Source organism: Oncorhynchus tshawytscha, linkage group LG17 (assembly GCF_018296145.1).
Source record: "Oncorhynchus tshawytscha isolate Ot180627B linkage group LG17, Otsh_v2.0, whole genome shotgun sequence".
Classification (NCBI taxonomy): Eukaryota; Metazoa; Chordata; class Actinopteri; order Salmoniformes; family Salmonidae; genus Oncorhynchus; species Oncorhynchus tshawytscha.
In genome coordinates this window covers 14,536,993-14,553,444 of record NC_056445.1, presented here as the reverse complement: position 1 = coordinate 14,553,444, position 16,452 = coordinate 14,536,993, and the positions used below count along the sequence as shown (strand labels likewise).

General features: G+C 44.2%; 1 protein-coding gene across 1 annotated transcript in view; it reads right to left on the bottom strand.

Moving 5' to 3' along the window:
• Positions 1–12,235, bottom strand: part of LOC112216907 (protein O-mannosyl-transferase TMTC1) — a 139,193-nt gene extending 126,958 nt beyond the window's left edge. The window contains exons 1-2 of the mRNA XM_042300235.1: positions 11,807–12,235; positions 6,827–7,004 (exon numbers count right to left, since the gene is read on the bottom strand). Of these exons, the coding sequence (XP_042156169.1) occupies positions 6,827–7,004; positions 11,807–12,099 (471 nt within the window). The 5' untranslated portion in view covers positions 12,100–12,235. The remainder of the gene's footprint in view (positions 1–6,826; positions 7,005–11,806) is intronic.
• Between the last annotated feature and the right edge of the window lie 4,217 nt (positions 12,236–16,452).

Sequence of the window (16,452 nt, the reverse complement as noted above, 5' to 3'; positions counted from 1 at the left end):
TGTAATGGAAACAGCTGATATAGGAGACATTTTCAAAAGATCGACAACCTTTTGATCCATTTGACAAGGGTGGGTGTTTATTTTGTCGAACTCTCTTTGTGATAAAATGATGATGGAAATTATTATTATTATTCTTTTTTTATCAATTATGATTGGCGAATACCTTTGAAGGTACATATAAGGTCATCACGTAACCATAAGCTCCACTCTACATTTAATTATATTTTTATTCATGCGCAATGTGACTTAATGGGTAACGGAAACACTTCAACCACAAACGTTTTATTCGACATTGTAGGTTTTTCCCAAAAAGTTTTTTTTGTTTGTTTGTTGCTGTGGCATCTTCATGTCCACCTGTTTTTAAATCGCCACAAGATAGTTCAATGTAAACGCACCCCAGCAAGCAATAGTCAGCAGCATACCACCCTGCATACCACTGCTGGCTTGCTTCTGAAGCTAAGCAGGGTTGGTCCTGGTCAGTCCCTGGATGGGAGACCAGATGCTGTGGGAAGTGGTGTTGGAGGGCCAGTAGGAGGCACTCTTTCCTCTGGTCTAAAAATATCCCAATGCCCCAGGGTAGTGATTGGGGACATTGCCCTGTGTAGGGTGCCGTCTTTCAGATGGGACTTTAAAACGGATGTCCTGACTCTCTGAGGTCATTAAAGAACCCATGACACTTATTGTAAGAGTAGGCGTGTTAACCCCAGTGTCCTGGCTAAATTTCCAATCTGACCCTCAAACCATCATGGTCACCTAATAATCCCCAGTTTAAGATTGGCTCATTCACCCCCCTCCTCTCCCCTGTAACTATTCCCCAGGTCGTTGCTGACCAATGAAAACGCGTCCTCAGTCAACTTACCTGGTAAAATAACGGATAAATAGTCACATCCATTTTCTATGCAAAATTTCAAAGAAAAACAAAATAACTGGACAAGTTAATAGAAACATAGCTTGTGAGAGCCAGGTGTGGGAAATGAGATGGAGTCACACAAGAGAGCATATTTTTCTTTTTGTAAGAAAATGTTATAGCATAATATGTCTGAGCCATGTTTACATAACTCATTTCACATGCCTATTGCACTTATGAGTGTTGTTGTTGAGTAATCGTCGGTTTGCGTTTAAGAAAATACAAAGTGTTGCTATTACTCCTGATGATGCTCTCATTAAGCATTATTTGACTCATGACCATATATGGAATCAGGAATACAAACACTTTGTATTTTTCTAAATAAACAAAAATGAACTACAGTAACTGTTGGCATTTCCTTTTCCTGCTTTAGAAGCTCATCAGTAAAGCAGGGGGAGGAGCCCCGTATCTTATATATTTCATTCATGAGGAAGAAGATGAGATTCTTCCACCCTTCCCTGTCTTCGCTCTTCTCCCTCTTCTCTCCCACCCCTCATCCAATTGCCCTTCATCCTTCAACTCTGTTATTTCTCTCCTTTCATCTTCCTCCATCCGTCCCTGCCTCCCACTGTGACTGAAGGTGACTCAGCAGTGTTCTCGGTACACACACACACAACACACATTCTTTAACAGTATACAGTACCTCAACTCAAAAACACTCCCAGCCTTAACACTCACTTAAAATATCTAAATCAGACCTTTAATGTCCTACCCCATGGAGTACCAGCTGTGTGTGTGTGTGTGTGTGTGTGTGTGTGTGTGTGTGTGTGTGTGTGTGTGTGTGTGTGTGTGTGTGCAGTGAGAAACACACATTCTAGAACATTTTGAGCCACACCCTTCTAGGGCTGCAGCTGTTTCTAATAGAATGTGCTTTAGAGACACACCCTGCCCCCTGGAATTGTCTAATGGGACATTTGGTACTGATTTACAGTGTGTGTGTGTGTGTATTAGCTCTCTCTCTCTCGCTCCCTCATGAGGCACGGCGTGAGGCGAGAGGGTTCCTCATGACTGGAACTGGGGATTTGAGTACTCTATCCTGATCGCACACACCCCTACTACAGTAAAGTACTACCTCACCACACACCTCTACTACAGTAAAGTACTACCCTACCACACACCCCTACTACAGTAAAGTACTACCTTACCACACATCCCTACTACAGTAAAGTACTACCTCACCACACACCCCTACTACAGTAAAGTACTACCTTACCACACACCCCTATTACAGTAAAGTACTACCCTACCACGGAACCGGCCAGGTAGAGACAGCAAGGGCGGTTCGTTGCTCCAGAGCCTTTCCGTTCACCTTCACACTCCTGGGCCAGACTACACTCAATCATATGACCCACTGAAGAGATGAGTCTTCAGTAAAGACTTAAAGGTTGAGACCGAGTCTGTGTCTCTCACATGGGTAGGCAGACCATTCCATAAAAATTGAGCTCTATAGGAGAAAGCCCTGCCTCCGGCTGTTTGCTTAGAAATTCTAGGGACAATTAGGAGGCCTGCGTCTTGTGACCGTAGCGTACATGTAGGTATGTACGGTAGGACCAAATCAGATAGATAGGTAGGAGCAAGCCCATGTAATGCTTTGTAGGTTAGCAGTAAAACCTTGAAATCAGCCCTAGCCTTAACAGGAAGCCAGTGTAGGGAGGCTAGCACTGGAGTAATATGATCAAATTTTTGGGTTCTAGTCAGGATTCTAACAGCCGTATTTAGCCCTAACTGAAGTTTATTTAGTGCTTTATCCGGGGAGCCGGAAAGTAGAGCATTGCAGTAGTCTAACCTAGAAGTGACAAAAGCATGGATTAATTTTTCTACATCATTTTTGGACAGAAAGTTTCTGATTTTTGCAATGTTACGTAGATGGAAAAAAGCTGTCCTTGAAACAGTCTTGATATGTTCATCAAAAGAGAGATCAGGGTCCAGAGTAACGCAGAGGTCCTTCACAGTTTTATTTGAGACGACTGTACAACCATTAAGATTGACTGTCAGATTCAACAGAAGATCTCTTTGTTTCTTGGGACCTAGAACAAGCATCTCTGTTTTGTCCAAGTTTAAAAGTACTACAGTAAAGTACTACCCTACCACACACCCCTACTACAGTAAAGTACTACCTTACCACACACCTCTACTACAGTAAAGTACTACCCTACCACACACCCCTACTACAGTAAAGTACTACCTCACCACACACCTCTACTACAGTAAAGTACTACCCTACCACACACCTCTACTACAGTAAAGTACTACCTCACCACACACCTTTACTACAGTAAAGTACTACCTCACCACTGTCGTGTCTTTACTATCATTAAATTGAGACTTTTAGTTTATATCAAAGATTCTCTGTAATTAGTATTATGCGATTAAACTGATTAATCATGTAACTGTAATTAAAAAGGAAGTCGGGGAACCAAGGAAAATATTCAGATTATAATTTTCATAATATAAAACTTTTCAGATATTTTCATATCTGATCAATAGTCTTCTGATGAATGAATTCTTCTTTACCTCACGTTAGTCTCATTCCAATGTCGTAAATTGTTGGTTATCTGCACGAACGCAGTCTTCACTATGGGTCATCCATACATCAGTTGTCTTAAAATCATGTATTTATTAACTAACTAAACAATCATAGAAGTGCACACACAAACAAACAAAGTAAATATGGTTACAAGAAATGATAGGGGAATGTGCCCTAGTGGGCTAAACCGGCATGGCGGCTTGTTGGACAAAAGGGAAGTGGGGGTCGACTGAGTTAAGACAACGCACAGTTGATAATTATAACAATTGAAATGCTAATCCTTTGCACATGAACGCTCCCTCATTCGGGAACAATTGCAATCAATATATATATTTATGCTCAGTGTGTCGTCGGGGGCTCTGTTGAAAAGTTTGTTTCTGTTGGAGAGCGTCCTTCCTCTCTCTCTCTCTGTTGTGGTCAGAATGGATAGTTCAGAGTGACATTCATTCATGTCGTTATGGATAGATGTTTCGGCGGTTGTTGGTCTTCGCGTTCAATGATACCAAATTCCTAGCTGCAGACTAGTAATTAATATCAAAGACTTGTTCTTATTTTGTCAGTATCTATAGTCTAAGAGTTTAACCACATGGTATGGTTAAAAGATTCAGTCATCTACTCAAACCTTGGCCCTCTCGTTATAGAGGTAAGCTGGTCTGCAACCTTTGTCCTCTCGTAATTGAGGGAAACATGGTCTGTTGAGAAATTCTCACAGTGGGGGTTTTATTCAGGAGAGCAGAAAAAGGCCTGTCCCAGGATGCCTGACCATAACTGTGCTTGTGGGCGGTCCTCTGATTTAGTTAAACTCCAAAGGGAATTGGAGTTTCCTTCATTAAACAGTCCAAAATCACATTACACAATTCCACAAACAGTATCGTCCAAACTCATTCATCTTATACAACAATTAGATGTAAACCTCATATCTGAGGCTATTATATAAACAGTGTTATGGTAATGTGGCCGTATTGTCTCCCATGAGTTTCACAAAATTGTACCAAACGGACCAGTTCGTAGCTGGATTCTTCACCGATCTTTTATAACTTCTCCAGAACATAAATGTTTTTCGGACCTCAAGTTCTGTGAGGTGGAAGAAATGTCTTTGTTCTCTATGAAAATTCACTCTGTCTCTATACTGTGGCCATGAGGAGATCATCTCCTCCAGGAATTTACGACCTCTCGCTGACCACAGCAGCCTGGGTGTAGGAGACAGGGAGAGGGGAGTAGGGCTTGCTGTACCCAAAGAGGGCAACGTCATGACACCACACATCCCTACTACAGTAAAGTACTACCTCACCACACATCCCTACTACAGTAGTCAGTAATTAGCCTTGTCCTAGCCAGAACGGCCTGAACCCATCCTGTTTCTGTAGCGTGAGGCAGCTTGATGTACAAGTACACCCCCTGGGCAGGACGCTAGTCAGTACCATACTACTCTTATTTAACCCAGCACCAAACATGTCCATAAACCTAGAGATATACGGTACATCTGACAATGGTGACAGTGATACACTGATCTGTCTCGAACGGACACAAAGGTGTTTCAATAATAGCTATTGTGTTGACCAGAGCTGCTGTAATAGTAAGTATGGCTCTCCCACCTCTCCACTGCTGTCTCCTGGCCTGGTCTGCTCCACACACACTGGGCTCTCTTCACTGGCACAAACACACACACAAACGCAGACTCTCTCATTCTAGCCAATTACATCATTTTGCAGGAATTTGAATACAGCTGCAGCTTCCCCACTCCAAAACCTACACATGGAGTAGAATAAGTATATTATCTCTCTCTCTCTCTCGGTCTCTCTCTCTCTCGGTCTCTCTCGGTCTCTCTCGGTCTCTCTCTCTCTCTCTCTCTCTCTCTCTCTCTCTCTCTCTCTCTCTCTCTCTCTCTCTCTCTCTCTCTCTCTCTCTCTCTCTCTCTAAATAAGTATTTTCTCAATAACATGGTTTTTAAAGTCAGGAGAAGAAGTATTCTATCTACAGTATGGCATCCCTCACCACTATCTGGCCTGTCTTTTCCCTACAGCTAACACACTCAACATCTACTTCGCCATGCCAACCATGTTTGTGCCTAAGTGGACAGTGAGACACACAGACGGTCAGTGGGATCCCCACATGACCTGACCAGTCTGTCTCAGCAGTCGCCATTCAGAAGAGAGGAGAGGAGAGTGGGATGAATAGAGGGATTTCAGCCTTGAACAGCACCTCCATTCACTGGCTGGAGAACTGAATGGCTGCATCTTTATGGCGGCCATATTGGATACGGAGACAGGGACTGTGTGATGCCAGGAGCTTCGCGGAGAGGGTGGATGAGGGATAGACCACTTTTTAATCTCTGTCTTATTGTGGTGTTTGTGTGTGTGTGTGTGTGTGTGTGTGTGTGTGTGTGTGTGTGTGTGTGCGTGTGTGTGTCCTTCCTCAGCAGTATAAGTGAAGTGAACTCCAGCTGGTACCCTGGCTAATAACATAACCGGTGTACTGCACTGAGTTCATCAGACTCTGGCACAGTCACTCACTGCAGAGACACAGCACTGCCAAAGACCTGCCACTACACAGCCCCGGCATCAGCCCCAGCCCTCAGAATGACTGACTACTTACTGCATGACTGCCTGGAAGACTGACACTGGGTGGAAATGGGACTGGGACTGAAGCTCCTGAAAAACTACGCTAGGGAGGCTAGTGCTGGTATGAGCTAGGAAGCTAAAGACTCATTCGAGCGGCTGTGGACAGGTGTTATGAGCTGGAGGTTGGTCCGTGATTAGCTTATGGTTTGGGGAGAAGGTTGGGCGATGAAGCCTGGGCTGAAGCTGGCCCTGTTGCCAGATGGAAGGATGAAGGGAACTGTAGGGTTAACACTGGAGAGACTAAGGCTGATTGGGATGCTAGACACAGACTGGGAGTAGTCTCTCTCTCTCCACATTTTTCTCTTTCGCCCTTTTCATCTCTCACTCTGTCTCTCTCTCTCTAAATTTAACACATCGGTCTTTCTTCTTCTTTCACCTGTGAGAATGAATTATGATTCGCCTCCACACAGGATTTGCATCCATTTCCCAAATTGTAAAAATTGCCTCGCTACTTATGAAACATTCAAGGCTAAATTCACGGAGCTGGAACTGCAATATGAAAGCGGGAAGGTTGCCTTTTCCGGACTTATTGAACAGGGACCTGATTCCCCCAGTAGAGAGATGAGTGAGTGAGAGCCCTGAGCCTGTCTCACATGTCAAGACACAGTCCCAGATTACCACGTCAGAGGAGGACTGCATGTGTCACAAAGTAGTGCTACTCTACAGTATGTGAAGGAATCCACGTCATTGGTCTTACACGTGAGGGAGGAGTCATTGAGAAGAAGCATGTCTGCTAGAGGGGGTCGTGTGTGTGTGTGTGTGCATACTCACAGCCTCAGTGTGTATGGGGTGCACAGCGAAGAGGAGGGCGGTGAGGAAGGCCAGACGGGGGTCGTCGAACACGCAACGATCACACGTGTGCATGAGCAGACAGGTCACGGCACAGTGAAGACACACGTTGACCACATGGAAGTAGAGAGGGGTCATTCCACCCAAGAGGATGTTCAATCTGATAGAGAGAGAGAGAGAGAGAGAGAGAGAGAGAGAGAGAGAGAGAGAGAGAGAGAAAGATTGTAATCACCATTTTACCATCATAATTAGAGAGAAAAGAGACTTATTCAAACTAAAACTGCAGGATATGAAACATTCGCTGCTAATGTTTCACAGCCACACTGTGTCGGGAACTGTGACCCTCCTTTACAGTTGCCACTTTCACCAATGACTATAGTCCAATCCCGGCTGGGGTCAATTCCATTCGACCTCAGTCAATTAAATTCAGGACGGGTATCTAACTTAAGGTAATTACATGAATTGAATACAATTAAATTCATTTTGGTTGAGGACATACCCTTCCCTTAATTACCAGCTTTTTGATGGTGTAATAAGGCTGAGATAAGCCATGTGGAATCTTTATATAAAATATCTTATATCTGCATATATTAGTCTATTCAAATGACTTTTTCCCCTAACCACACACAGTTATAACACAGTAGTAAAATCTCCATTACACACCCAGCTACCGAAAACCATTAGTTCAGGTTACATAAAAGCATTTCTCTGTGAGATTGTAATTATGCCCTCATATATTAATCGATTCCTCCCCCGTCTCAGAGTAGAGAAGAATCCCAAACCCAAACCTCCATTATGAATTCAATTACAGCACTACACCATCTCTGTAAAACAGCCTGTTTCTCTCATCATTAAACTGCCTGCACAGTCTGACTCCTAATACTGAAGAAACCCATACATTTCCAGGATGAAAGACTTGGAGAATCTGAAAACAGAACTAAACTAGACAGAAGGGAATCTGAAGAGAACATAACATGGGTTTTAATGGGGGAAAGACCGTCGAGCTGATTGTCATACATAAGCGATAATGGGGATGCCTCATAAAAGCCATCGTCCAATCCATTAAGTGATGATGAAAAGCAGGCTCCACCCCTCCTATTTCCTGTGTTACATCATAGACCAGACATAGTGGATGTTGTAGCATGCCCCGAGGAGAGGGTATTAACATGTGTAAGCCGGCCCTCTGATGTGATCTCGTTATAGGCCTTCTCAGTGAGTCATGGCGGATGTGCACTCTGTTATTAAGACCAATGCATTTCAATTAGAGACCAGAGACTGGACAGTGGACAATTTCCTGGCAATGTGATCTGACCAGGAAAAACAAGGCCTTTCTTATAGCCTACGACTAGGATCTGGAGGTTTTCCACACCACATCCCCTGACCAGGAAAAACTCTAGGCCCACCACTGTATAGGTGTCATGTATGCTTCACTGTTGCCTAGCTACAGCACTATAGTCCCTGTAATGTGATAGAAGTGTTGAGCCGTGCAGGTAGAGTGGTCACACTGGTCAATGCTGAAACAAACAGGTGTCCAGCTCCTAAAGCACACAGTAACTGTCCCTAAGCAGCCTGGCTGTGCTGGAGGGGACAAGGGATATGACAGAGGCTTCAGCAGGTTACGACAAGCAGCTTTACACTGTTGTACCATGTTATACTATGTCCCCTGGGTGTGATTCAAGGGGGGCACTGGACCGTAAGCTGTGACGTGATCTCATAGCCTGTTTTTCTGTCATTCTCTGTTGTCATCCCCTTCTCTTTTCATCCCATTCACTCCCTACCTCCCTCCTTCTCTCTACCTCCTCCTATCTCCCCCTCGCCCCTGGTCCCCCTCCTGCTCTCTCCCCAAAGTCATTGTTCCATTAGTAGGCTACATTAGAGTGCTTCAGGGGTGTGTGTCCTTCACCTTGAGGACCGTCTCAGAGGCCCGACAGTGATCACGGACACAGAAACACACCGCTATACTGAGCACAGAGCCCCCACATGCACAGGTGTGGTGTATGTGTGAGTGTGTCGGTGTGTGTGTGTGTATGAGGTGTGAGTCTCCGCGTGTCGAAATGACAGATATACCTAGCAGATCTTCAAGGACATGTGTGTGTGTGTGTGTGTGTGTGTGTGTGTGTGTGTGTCCATATGTACCACTGTCCCATATACTGTACATGTGATAAATAGGCCCTTCTCCCATAATAATGAAGCATACATGTAAATGTGAGTCAGATTTGCCCAATTTAGTCTGAATTTAAAGAACATACAGAGGAGAACAGACAAGGTACTGTAGTGTCAGAGACACTGACAACTCCTCTCCTCCCTTCTCTCTGTGCCGTCACAAAGTATTAGACTACAGACTTGAGACAGACAGACACAGCAGGAGTAGCTTGTGCCTGTGCGTGAGCGTACACACCACAGAGAATGCATCTGGCCGGCTTTGGGGCTATGTGTAGATGGAGATTCAGCTGCTTGGCTTGGCAGCAGTGTGTGGGTAACCAACTGCAGAACCAGAAGGAGAGCGCTACACAACCAGATGCTCCATCCATCGCCTCAAAAGAGAGAAACTCATTCAAAGCATCAGCACATCAGCCTTCCCTCTCCCCCTTAACCAGTGCACTAAGTATTCATCACACACACAGCAGCTGACAACCTCTCTGTTGTCATAATCAGCATCACATGTCTTCAGCTCTGAATGTGCCCTTTCCAAAGAGGATGCTGATACCTACGCTCAACACTGAGGAATGTAGCGCAGAGAAAAACACTTATTTGACATTTATTTTCTGGCGCATCGTGCGGTGTCGGGGAGGAGCAGCGCACGGTTGTCAAACGGTTCAGGCTCTGAGAAGAGGTCAGAGGATACGGCGACAGTGTGACAGTGGAGATGATGTCTTACTAAGCAATCAAAGTATTAGAATAGATAAGTCCCATACATAGGATGGTGCGTGTGTGTGTGTGTATCCACAGCCCTGTGCAAAGAAAAAGCACAAAGCTTTACCAGGCAGAGAATGGGTTAATCTCATGGTTGTCTAACACCTGACGCTTCATATTAGTATTCCAGTCTTTTCATATCTATTGTCTATATTTCACCGGGGGCAAACTACCTGCCCTCCAGGACACCTACACCACCCGATGTCACAGGAAGGCCATAAAGATCATCAAGGACAACAACCACCCGAGCCACTGCCTGTTCACCCCGCTATCATCCAGAAGGCGAGGTCAGTACAGGTGCATCAAAGCTGGGACCGAGAGACTGAAAAACAGCTTCTATCTCAATGGCCATCAGACTGTTAAACAGCCACCACTAACATTGAGTGGCTGCTGCCAACAAACTGACTCAACTCCAGCCACTTTAATAATGGGAATTGATGGGAAATGATGTAAAATATATCACTAGCCACTTTAAACAATGCTACCTAATATAATGTTTACATACCCTACATTATTCATCTCATATGCATACGTATATACTGTACTCTATATCATCTACTGCATCATTATGTAATACATGTATCACTAGCCACTTTAACTATGCCACTTTGTTTACATACTCATCTCATATGTATATACTGCACTCAATACCATCTTCTGTATTTTGCCTATGCCGCTCTGTACCATCACTCATTCATATATCTTTGTGTACATATTCTTTATCCCCTTACACTTGTGTCCATAAGGTAGTAGTTTTGGAATTGTTAGCTAGATTACTTGTTGGTTATTACTGCATTGTCGGAACTAGAAGCACAAGCATTTCGCTACACTCGCACTAACATCTGCTAACCATGTGTATGTGACAAATCAAATGTGATTTGAACTTTACTGTCTGCTGAAGAAATCCAAGCACTTTGTGTCCTCACTGATTACATACAGACCTGCTGGACATGTCTATTATTATAACACTTCACTTCCCCCTCTTTTGGGCAACCGAGTGTCGCACTACAGACCCTGGTTCAATTCCAGGCTGTATCACAACCGGCCGGGTTAGGCCATCATTGTAAATAAGAATTTGTTCTTAACTGACTTGCCTAGTTAAATCAGGGTTAAATATCAATCCTATGTGTTCTAGATAGAAACAGAGCCTACAGTTCTGACAGTTATTATTTTTGTAGTTTTCATATCAACACATCTTTCAAATAGTCTGTAGTGTGTTTTTCATCAATCTGTGAAATCTGTCAACTATTAATGTTTCTGGTTGACTAATGCTTGCGCGGAGAGCCAGACCCCTCCCGCGTCCCATTGCGCTGCCTGTGACACGTCCTCTCCAGTGTGTGTGCCCGGAGATTAAATTGACACTGGCTGGAAAAGTTCCCTTGAACGACAACATTCAACATGTGGCCAAAATGTGGCCGATCAATGTTCTGCAGCGTCAAACATATCCGCCAAAAATACATTGAAGTGAACGTTGAGAGCGAATTCAGGGACTCCACAGAAGCAACAAGTGTGTAGGCAAAAAACTGTCAACATCTGTCAGGTCCAGCTGTATTTCGACTCTAGGATATTTGAAAATGTTTCACGTTGCATTTCTGTAACATATTCTAAGATGAAGGAGCACAAATAAAATCGTCTTTTCTTGCGAGTGTGCAGTGTTCATGCTAACTGCGCAACCGGACCGCGGTATCATTCTGATTATAACCCATTACAGGCTACGTACCTGTTTGGTGATGGTAGGTGCAGATGTACGTCCTTCATAGCCGCTGGCAATCGACCAAGCTCAACCCAGCTCAAAGCATGAAGAAACCTACAGTAGGCTAGTCTATGACGTTAGCCTATTTCGGAGAACCCGATACATGGTATTACTTGTATCGGATCACAAGTTGGATAGCTGACGAGGCCAGCGCATTTATGGACATTGCCACCAACTTCAGCAACATTGTTTCTCATTCAAGCCCGAGACCAAGCTGTTCAAGTTAACTACAGAGACTTTGCAACCGATGCTGGGAAGATAACCACAGAGAGCTATAGGGGAGAGAGAGAACTTACTTGAAGGTGAGGATGCATAACGGTCTGTAGGACTTGTGGCTCGTGTTATCCGCCATCCTCTTGCCCCAAAAGTCGTTGGTGAAGATGTTCTGCAGGCTGGACCCGGGCCGGACGTCGGGGTTATTGCTGATAGCCCACACATCGTCGTGCACAAACTCCCCGTGCAGAGAGTTGCTGTAGCACAGCGCGCAAAGAGCCAGCAGCACCGCATATCGACCTGCTCCTCTCCCTGCTTCTAACGGGACCGACAGGCGGAGCGGGCCAGGGGTCTTCTCTCGACCGTGTACTGTCATGTCGGCCCTCGCCTGGCAACAAGCCGCTTGGGTCTGGGAAAAAGCCGGGGTGAGTAGGGAGCCATATCCGTTCCGCTAGACAGACAGGCAGCGACTGTCTTGCCTACTGTGGGCTGCGGGGACTGACTATAAAGCAGCCAGCAAAATGAGAAGCCTCCTCTTGACGCATGCGCACGGAGCAGTACGGTCCTTCCCGGAGCTGGAGAGATTCATTTGCACCACCTAGACCGAAAATCAATAGCGCGCAGCATACTGTTTCAGCCGATTGCTATGGCACCGACATGACCTTTATCTTTAGACCAGGCCAATAATAAACTAATGATTGTCTAGGACGGGCCAGGCGGGGACGCGCTAATAGAGAGAGAGGGACATGCCCGTGTCCTGTCAGTCTGAGTGGGAGAGATGAGAAAACAAAGACATTGTCTGTCCCCGAGCTCGAGGTCACTGACTCTAACCCTGCCAAGCGCGTTATTATACACACAAAACATTTGGGGTTCAACAAGGGTTCTTCTAAGATCATCAAAGTTCTTCGAAGGACCTAAGGGTTCTTGGTACTGAAATTTGCCCCAAAAAGGTTATACCAAGAACCCAATAAGAGGAACCTCCTTAGTTGGTGGGGGTTCTGCCCAACTGAAACATTTGGATTTTGAAAAGGACAGCAGGATGATATTTGTGCAACTCTTTCTAAAGCAGAAAATGGACACAATCCAATGGATAACAATCAACAAAGAAGTATGAATATGTTATGAGAATATGTCCTCTTGGGTGCAGATGACTGAACGGCTCACTTCTGTGTCTGTGTCAGCAGGTATCTGAACAATATCTGAACAAAATCCAAGGTATGAATACTGTCATGTGCATGTTTTGTTAATCATCTGTATAATAACCATTTTTGGATTCACAGACTTAACCCTCTCTACACCTCTGATGAATATAACAGGAAACCTGCTCAATCACCATGCACTGCAAAATCATTCTGGCTATGGATACATCAACATCAACAGGCCAGAGGATATACCTATTGGACTTGGGGCTCTAATGGGAGTTCATCTGATATTTAAAGTTTTTATTCTGCTTTGCCACTAAAATCATAATAAACACTGAGAACTAAACTATTATCTGATGCATATTTTTATTAATAAAAACAAAAGATTCCTGGAGTATCGTTTAGGCGTTCTTCAAATTGAAAATGTGGGGGAACCCCTATAAGTCTTTCAAAGAACCCTTTAAAAGGGTTCTTCAAAGAATCCCTTTTAATGGATCCTCAAAGAACCTTTCGAATAACCTTTTGGGGTACATTGAACTACTTCCCCTCCCCTGTTATTATTATTATTATTAATATTACACATAACAATAACACAATATTTTTTGTTCTCAGTGTGTATTAATAGTGGCAAAGCAGAATAAAAAAAAAATCTAAATATGAGATAAACTCCCATTAGAGCCCCAAGTCCAATAGGTATATCCTCTGGCCTGTTGATGTTAATGTGTTGATGTTCTCTGTATCCACAGCCAGAACAATTTTGCAGTGCATGGTGATTGAGCAGGTTTCCTGTTATATTCATCAGAGGTGTAGAGAGGGTTAAGTCTGTGAATCCAAAAATTGTAATTATACAGATGATTAACAAAACATCCGCACGACAGTGTTCATACCTTGGTTTTTATGGTGAATATGAATGAAAAAAACTTGTTTTAATAATGGTTTTCATACACATACCTTGTCCATAATGTAGAGGCCTCTGGGATATTCATTGAAGTGGTAAGGGAGGAGGATGGATACATGTGATCTGCATAACATACCAATAGACATACCTTTGTATGCCTCCTTGTCTGTATACCTGCCGACACAGACACATAAGTGAGCAGTTCAGTCATTTGCACCCAATACAGCTAGCCTTCAACATATTCTTATAGCCTACATATTACCTCTGTTGATTGATATCCATTGGATGGTGTCCATTTTCTGTTTTAGAAATATTTGCACAAATCTGAAAAGACAATGTCAATTTAGATCATACAAGGGACAAACCTTACCTTAAATTGAGGAGATCTTTACATTTTTCAGATAAGTGCGTGCACCTGCTGTCCTTTCAAATTCAAATCCAAAATGTTCAGTTGGGCAGTTAGGTTCCTGTAAGAACCCCCACCAACTAAGGAGGTTCCTGAATGAACACCACCTCCTATGGGGTTCTTGCAGGAACCTAACAGCCCAACTGGTATTGCCAAGAACCCTAAGGTTCTTCAAAAAACTTTGAGGATCATAGAACCCTTGTTGAACACCTCATTTTTAGAGTGTATATGTGCCATTCAGGGGGGAATGGGCAAGACAAAAGATTTAAGTGCCTTTGAACGGGGTATGGTAGTAGGTGCCAGGCACACTGGTTTGCGTGTGTTCAAGAACTGCAACAGTGCTGGGTTTTTCCATGCTCAACAGTTTCCTGGGTGTATCAAGAACAGTCTACCACCCAAACGAAATCCAGCCAACTTGACACAACTGTGGGAAGCATTGAAGTCAACATGTGCCAGCATCCCTGTGGAACCCTTTTGACACCTTGTAGTCCATGCCTCGATGAATTGACCATTTTCTGATTGCAAAAGGGAGTGCAACTCAATATTAGGAAGATGTCCCTGATGTTTTGTAAGCTCAGTGTCAACACGGGTAATAAACACATGTTTACCAGAGAGATAATCATAAATCAGTGGACCATGATGATGGTTACGATGTGGGATATTGACCTGACCATAGCAGGTTATGATGAGTATAAGACGTAACATCCATCCACTTCCTTGTGGGCTACTGTTCTAGGCCTACTGAAAATCAATCCATCAAATAAACAGCCACTTGGTCTGCATGTTTAAGCTACACTTTAAAAGCATTACTTTAATCATTTCTAAATAGGCTGGTGTTGAGTTTGCCCTCAGCAGCAGAATGCAGGTGTAGTGCCAGCCTGGTCGGTGGGAACGGCTGTTGTGTTGTATGATGATCATCCATCCAGCGGGCCCTGCTACAGGCACACCAGCTGGCCACTGCAACCCCACACCACTCCTGCTGCTGTCCTCCACAGAAACCTGTACAGTCAAGACGGATAGTAATGAAGGGCTACATTCGTATGCGGCAGGTAAAGGTGAAGGAATCGTCCAGTCCCAGTAGAGAAACAGCGGCTACTCTCAGACAGCTCATAGCCAGTGTCAAAACCATCCCCGCTTATGCAATAGGACTAATGGAGAAAATTGACTACAGGTACTTGACTTCCAAATGATGTAGCACTTAAAAATAGAGGTGTGTGTGTGTGTGTGTGTGTGCGTGTGTCTGAATATGTCTGTCCAATTAAACATAGCCGTTGTCCCTCGTGGTTAAAACTACTCATTGCCATTCCTGTCCTGTCATGCCTGGCCAAACACCAGCCGACCACCAGTGCCCATGCCAATGACCCTCTCCATAAAGTTGCAGTGCCAAGGCAGCATCATCACCTGTTGATGGAGAGGATTAATTATACTTCTACAATGGCCTATTTTTCTTACCACCATCTGTTGGGAGGGGAATATCATCACCATCACATCCAGTATGAATTTGTTTGGGTTTGGTGTTAAATAATGCTAACAGTGCTTTAGGATGAATCCAACTCACACAGACTGATATGAGAAACATAGATGAGGATGGACACACACACACACACACACACACACACACACACACACACACACACACACACACACACACACACAGTTCCCTCACACACACACACACACACAGTTCCCTTAACTATCCAGAGTGTTCCCACTCACATTAACACATGTCAGTTCCAGTCTGACGCCTGAGATGACTTTAGCTCTCAGACAAATGAAGGGTAGAGAATTAGGTCTCCTTGTGCCCTGTGGGGATGGTGGGCACAGAGTGTGTGTGTGTGTGTGTGGCCTACTGTGTGTGTGTGAGACTGTGAACAAATCCAGTGCCACAACCTTGACAGATTGAGCCACGGGTAGGACGTTTTACCTCCTCTGTTTTAGAGGCTTCAGGACAGGAATGAGCAGTGAGCTAAAAACACAACTGCACTGAAGGACAAGTACAGATGGGCCAGACTAAGTAATGTCTTATTCAAGCAGTGTGGAGGAGAGAGCAGCTACCATTATTATATCAGGTTAGTCAGCTGATCTAATGCATACACACAGTGGTGATTTTAGCATGTACATCTTGGTGGGGAGGAAAAAAAGTGGGATGCGTGCCAGCAAAGCCACTACACGACACAACACTAAACAATACATTAATTGTACTATAACGGTGACAAACGGTGCCCACAAACTGTTAGGGCCAACATAAAGCTGTCCCAACAGCAGTCCCAACACCTTACCACT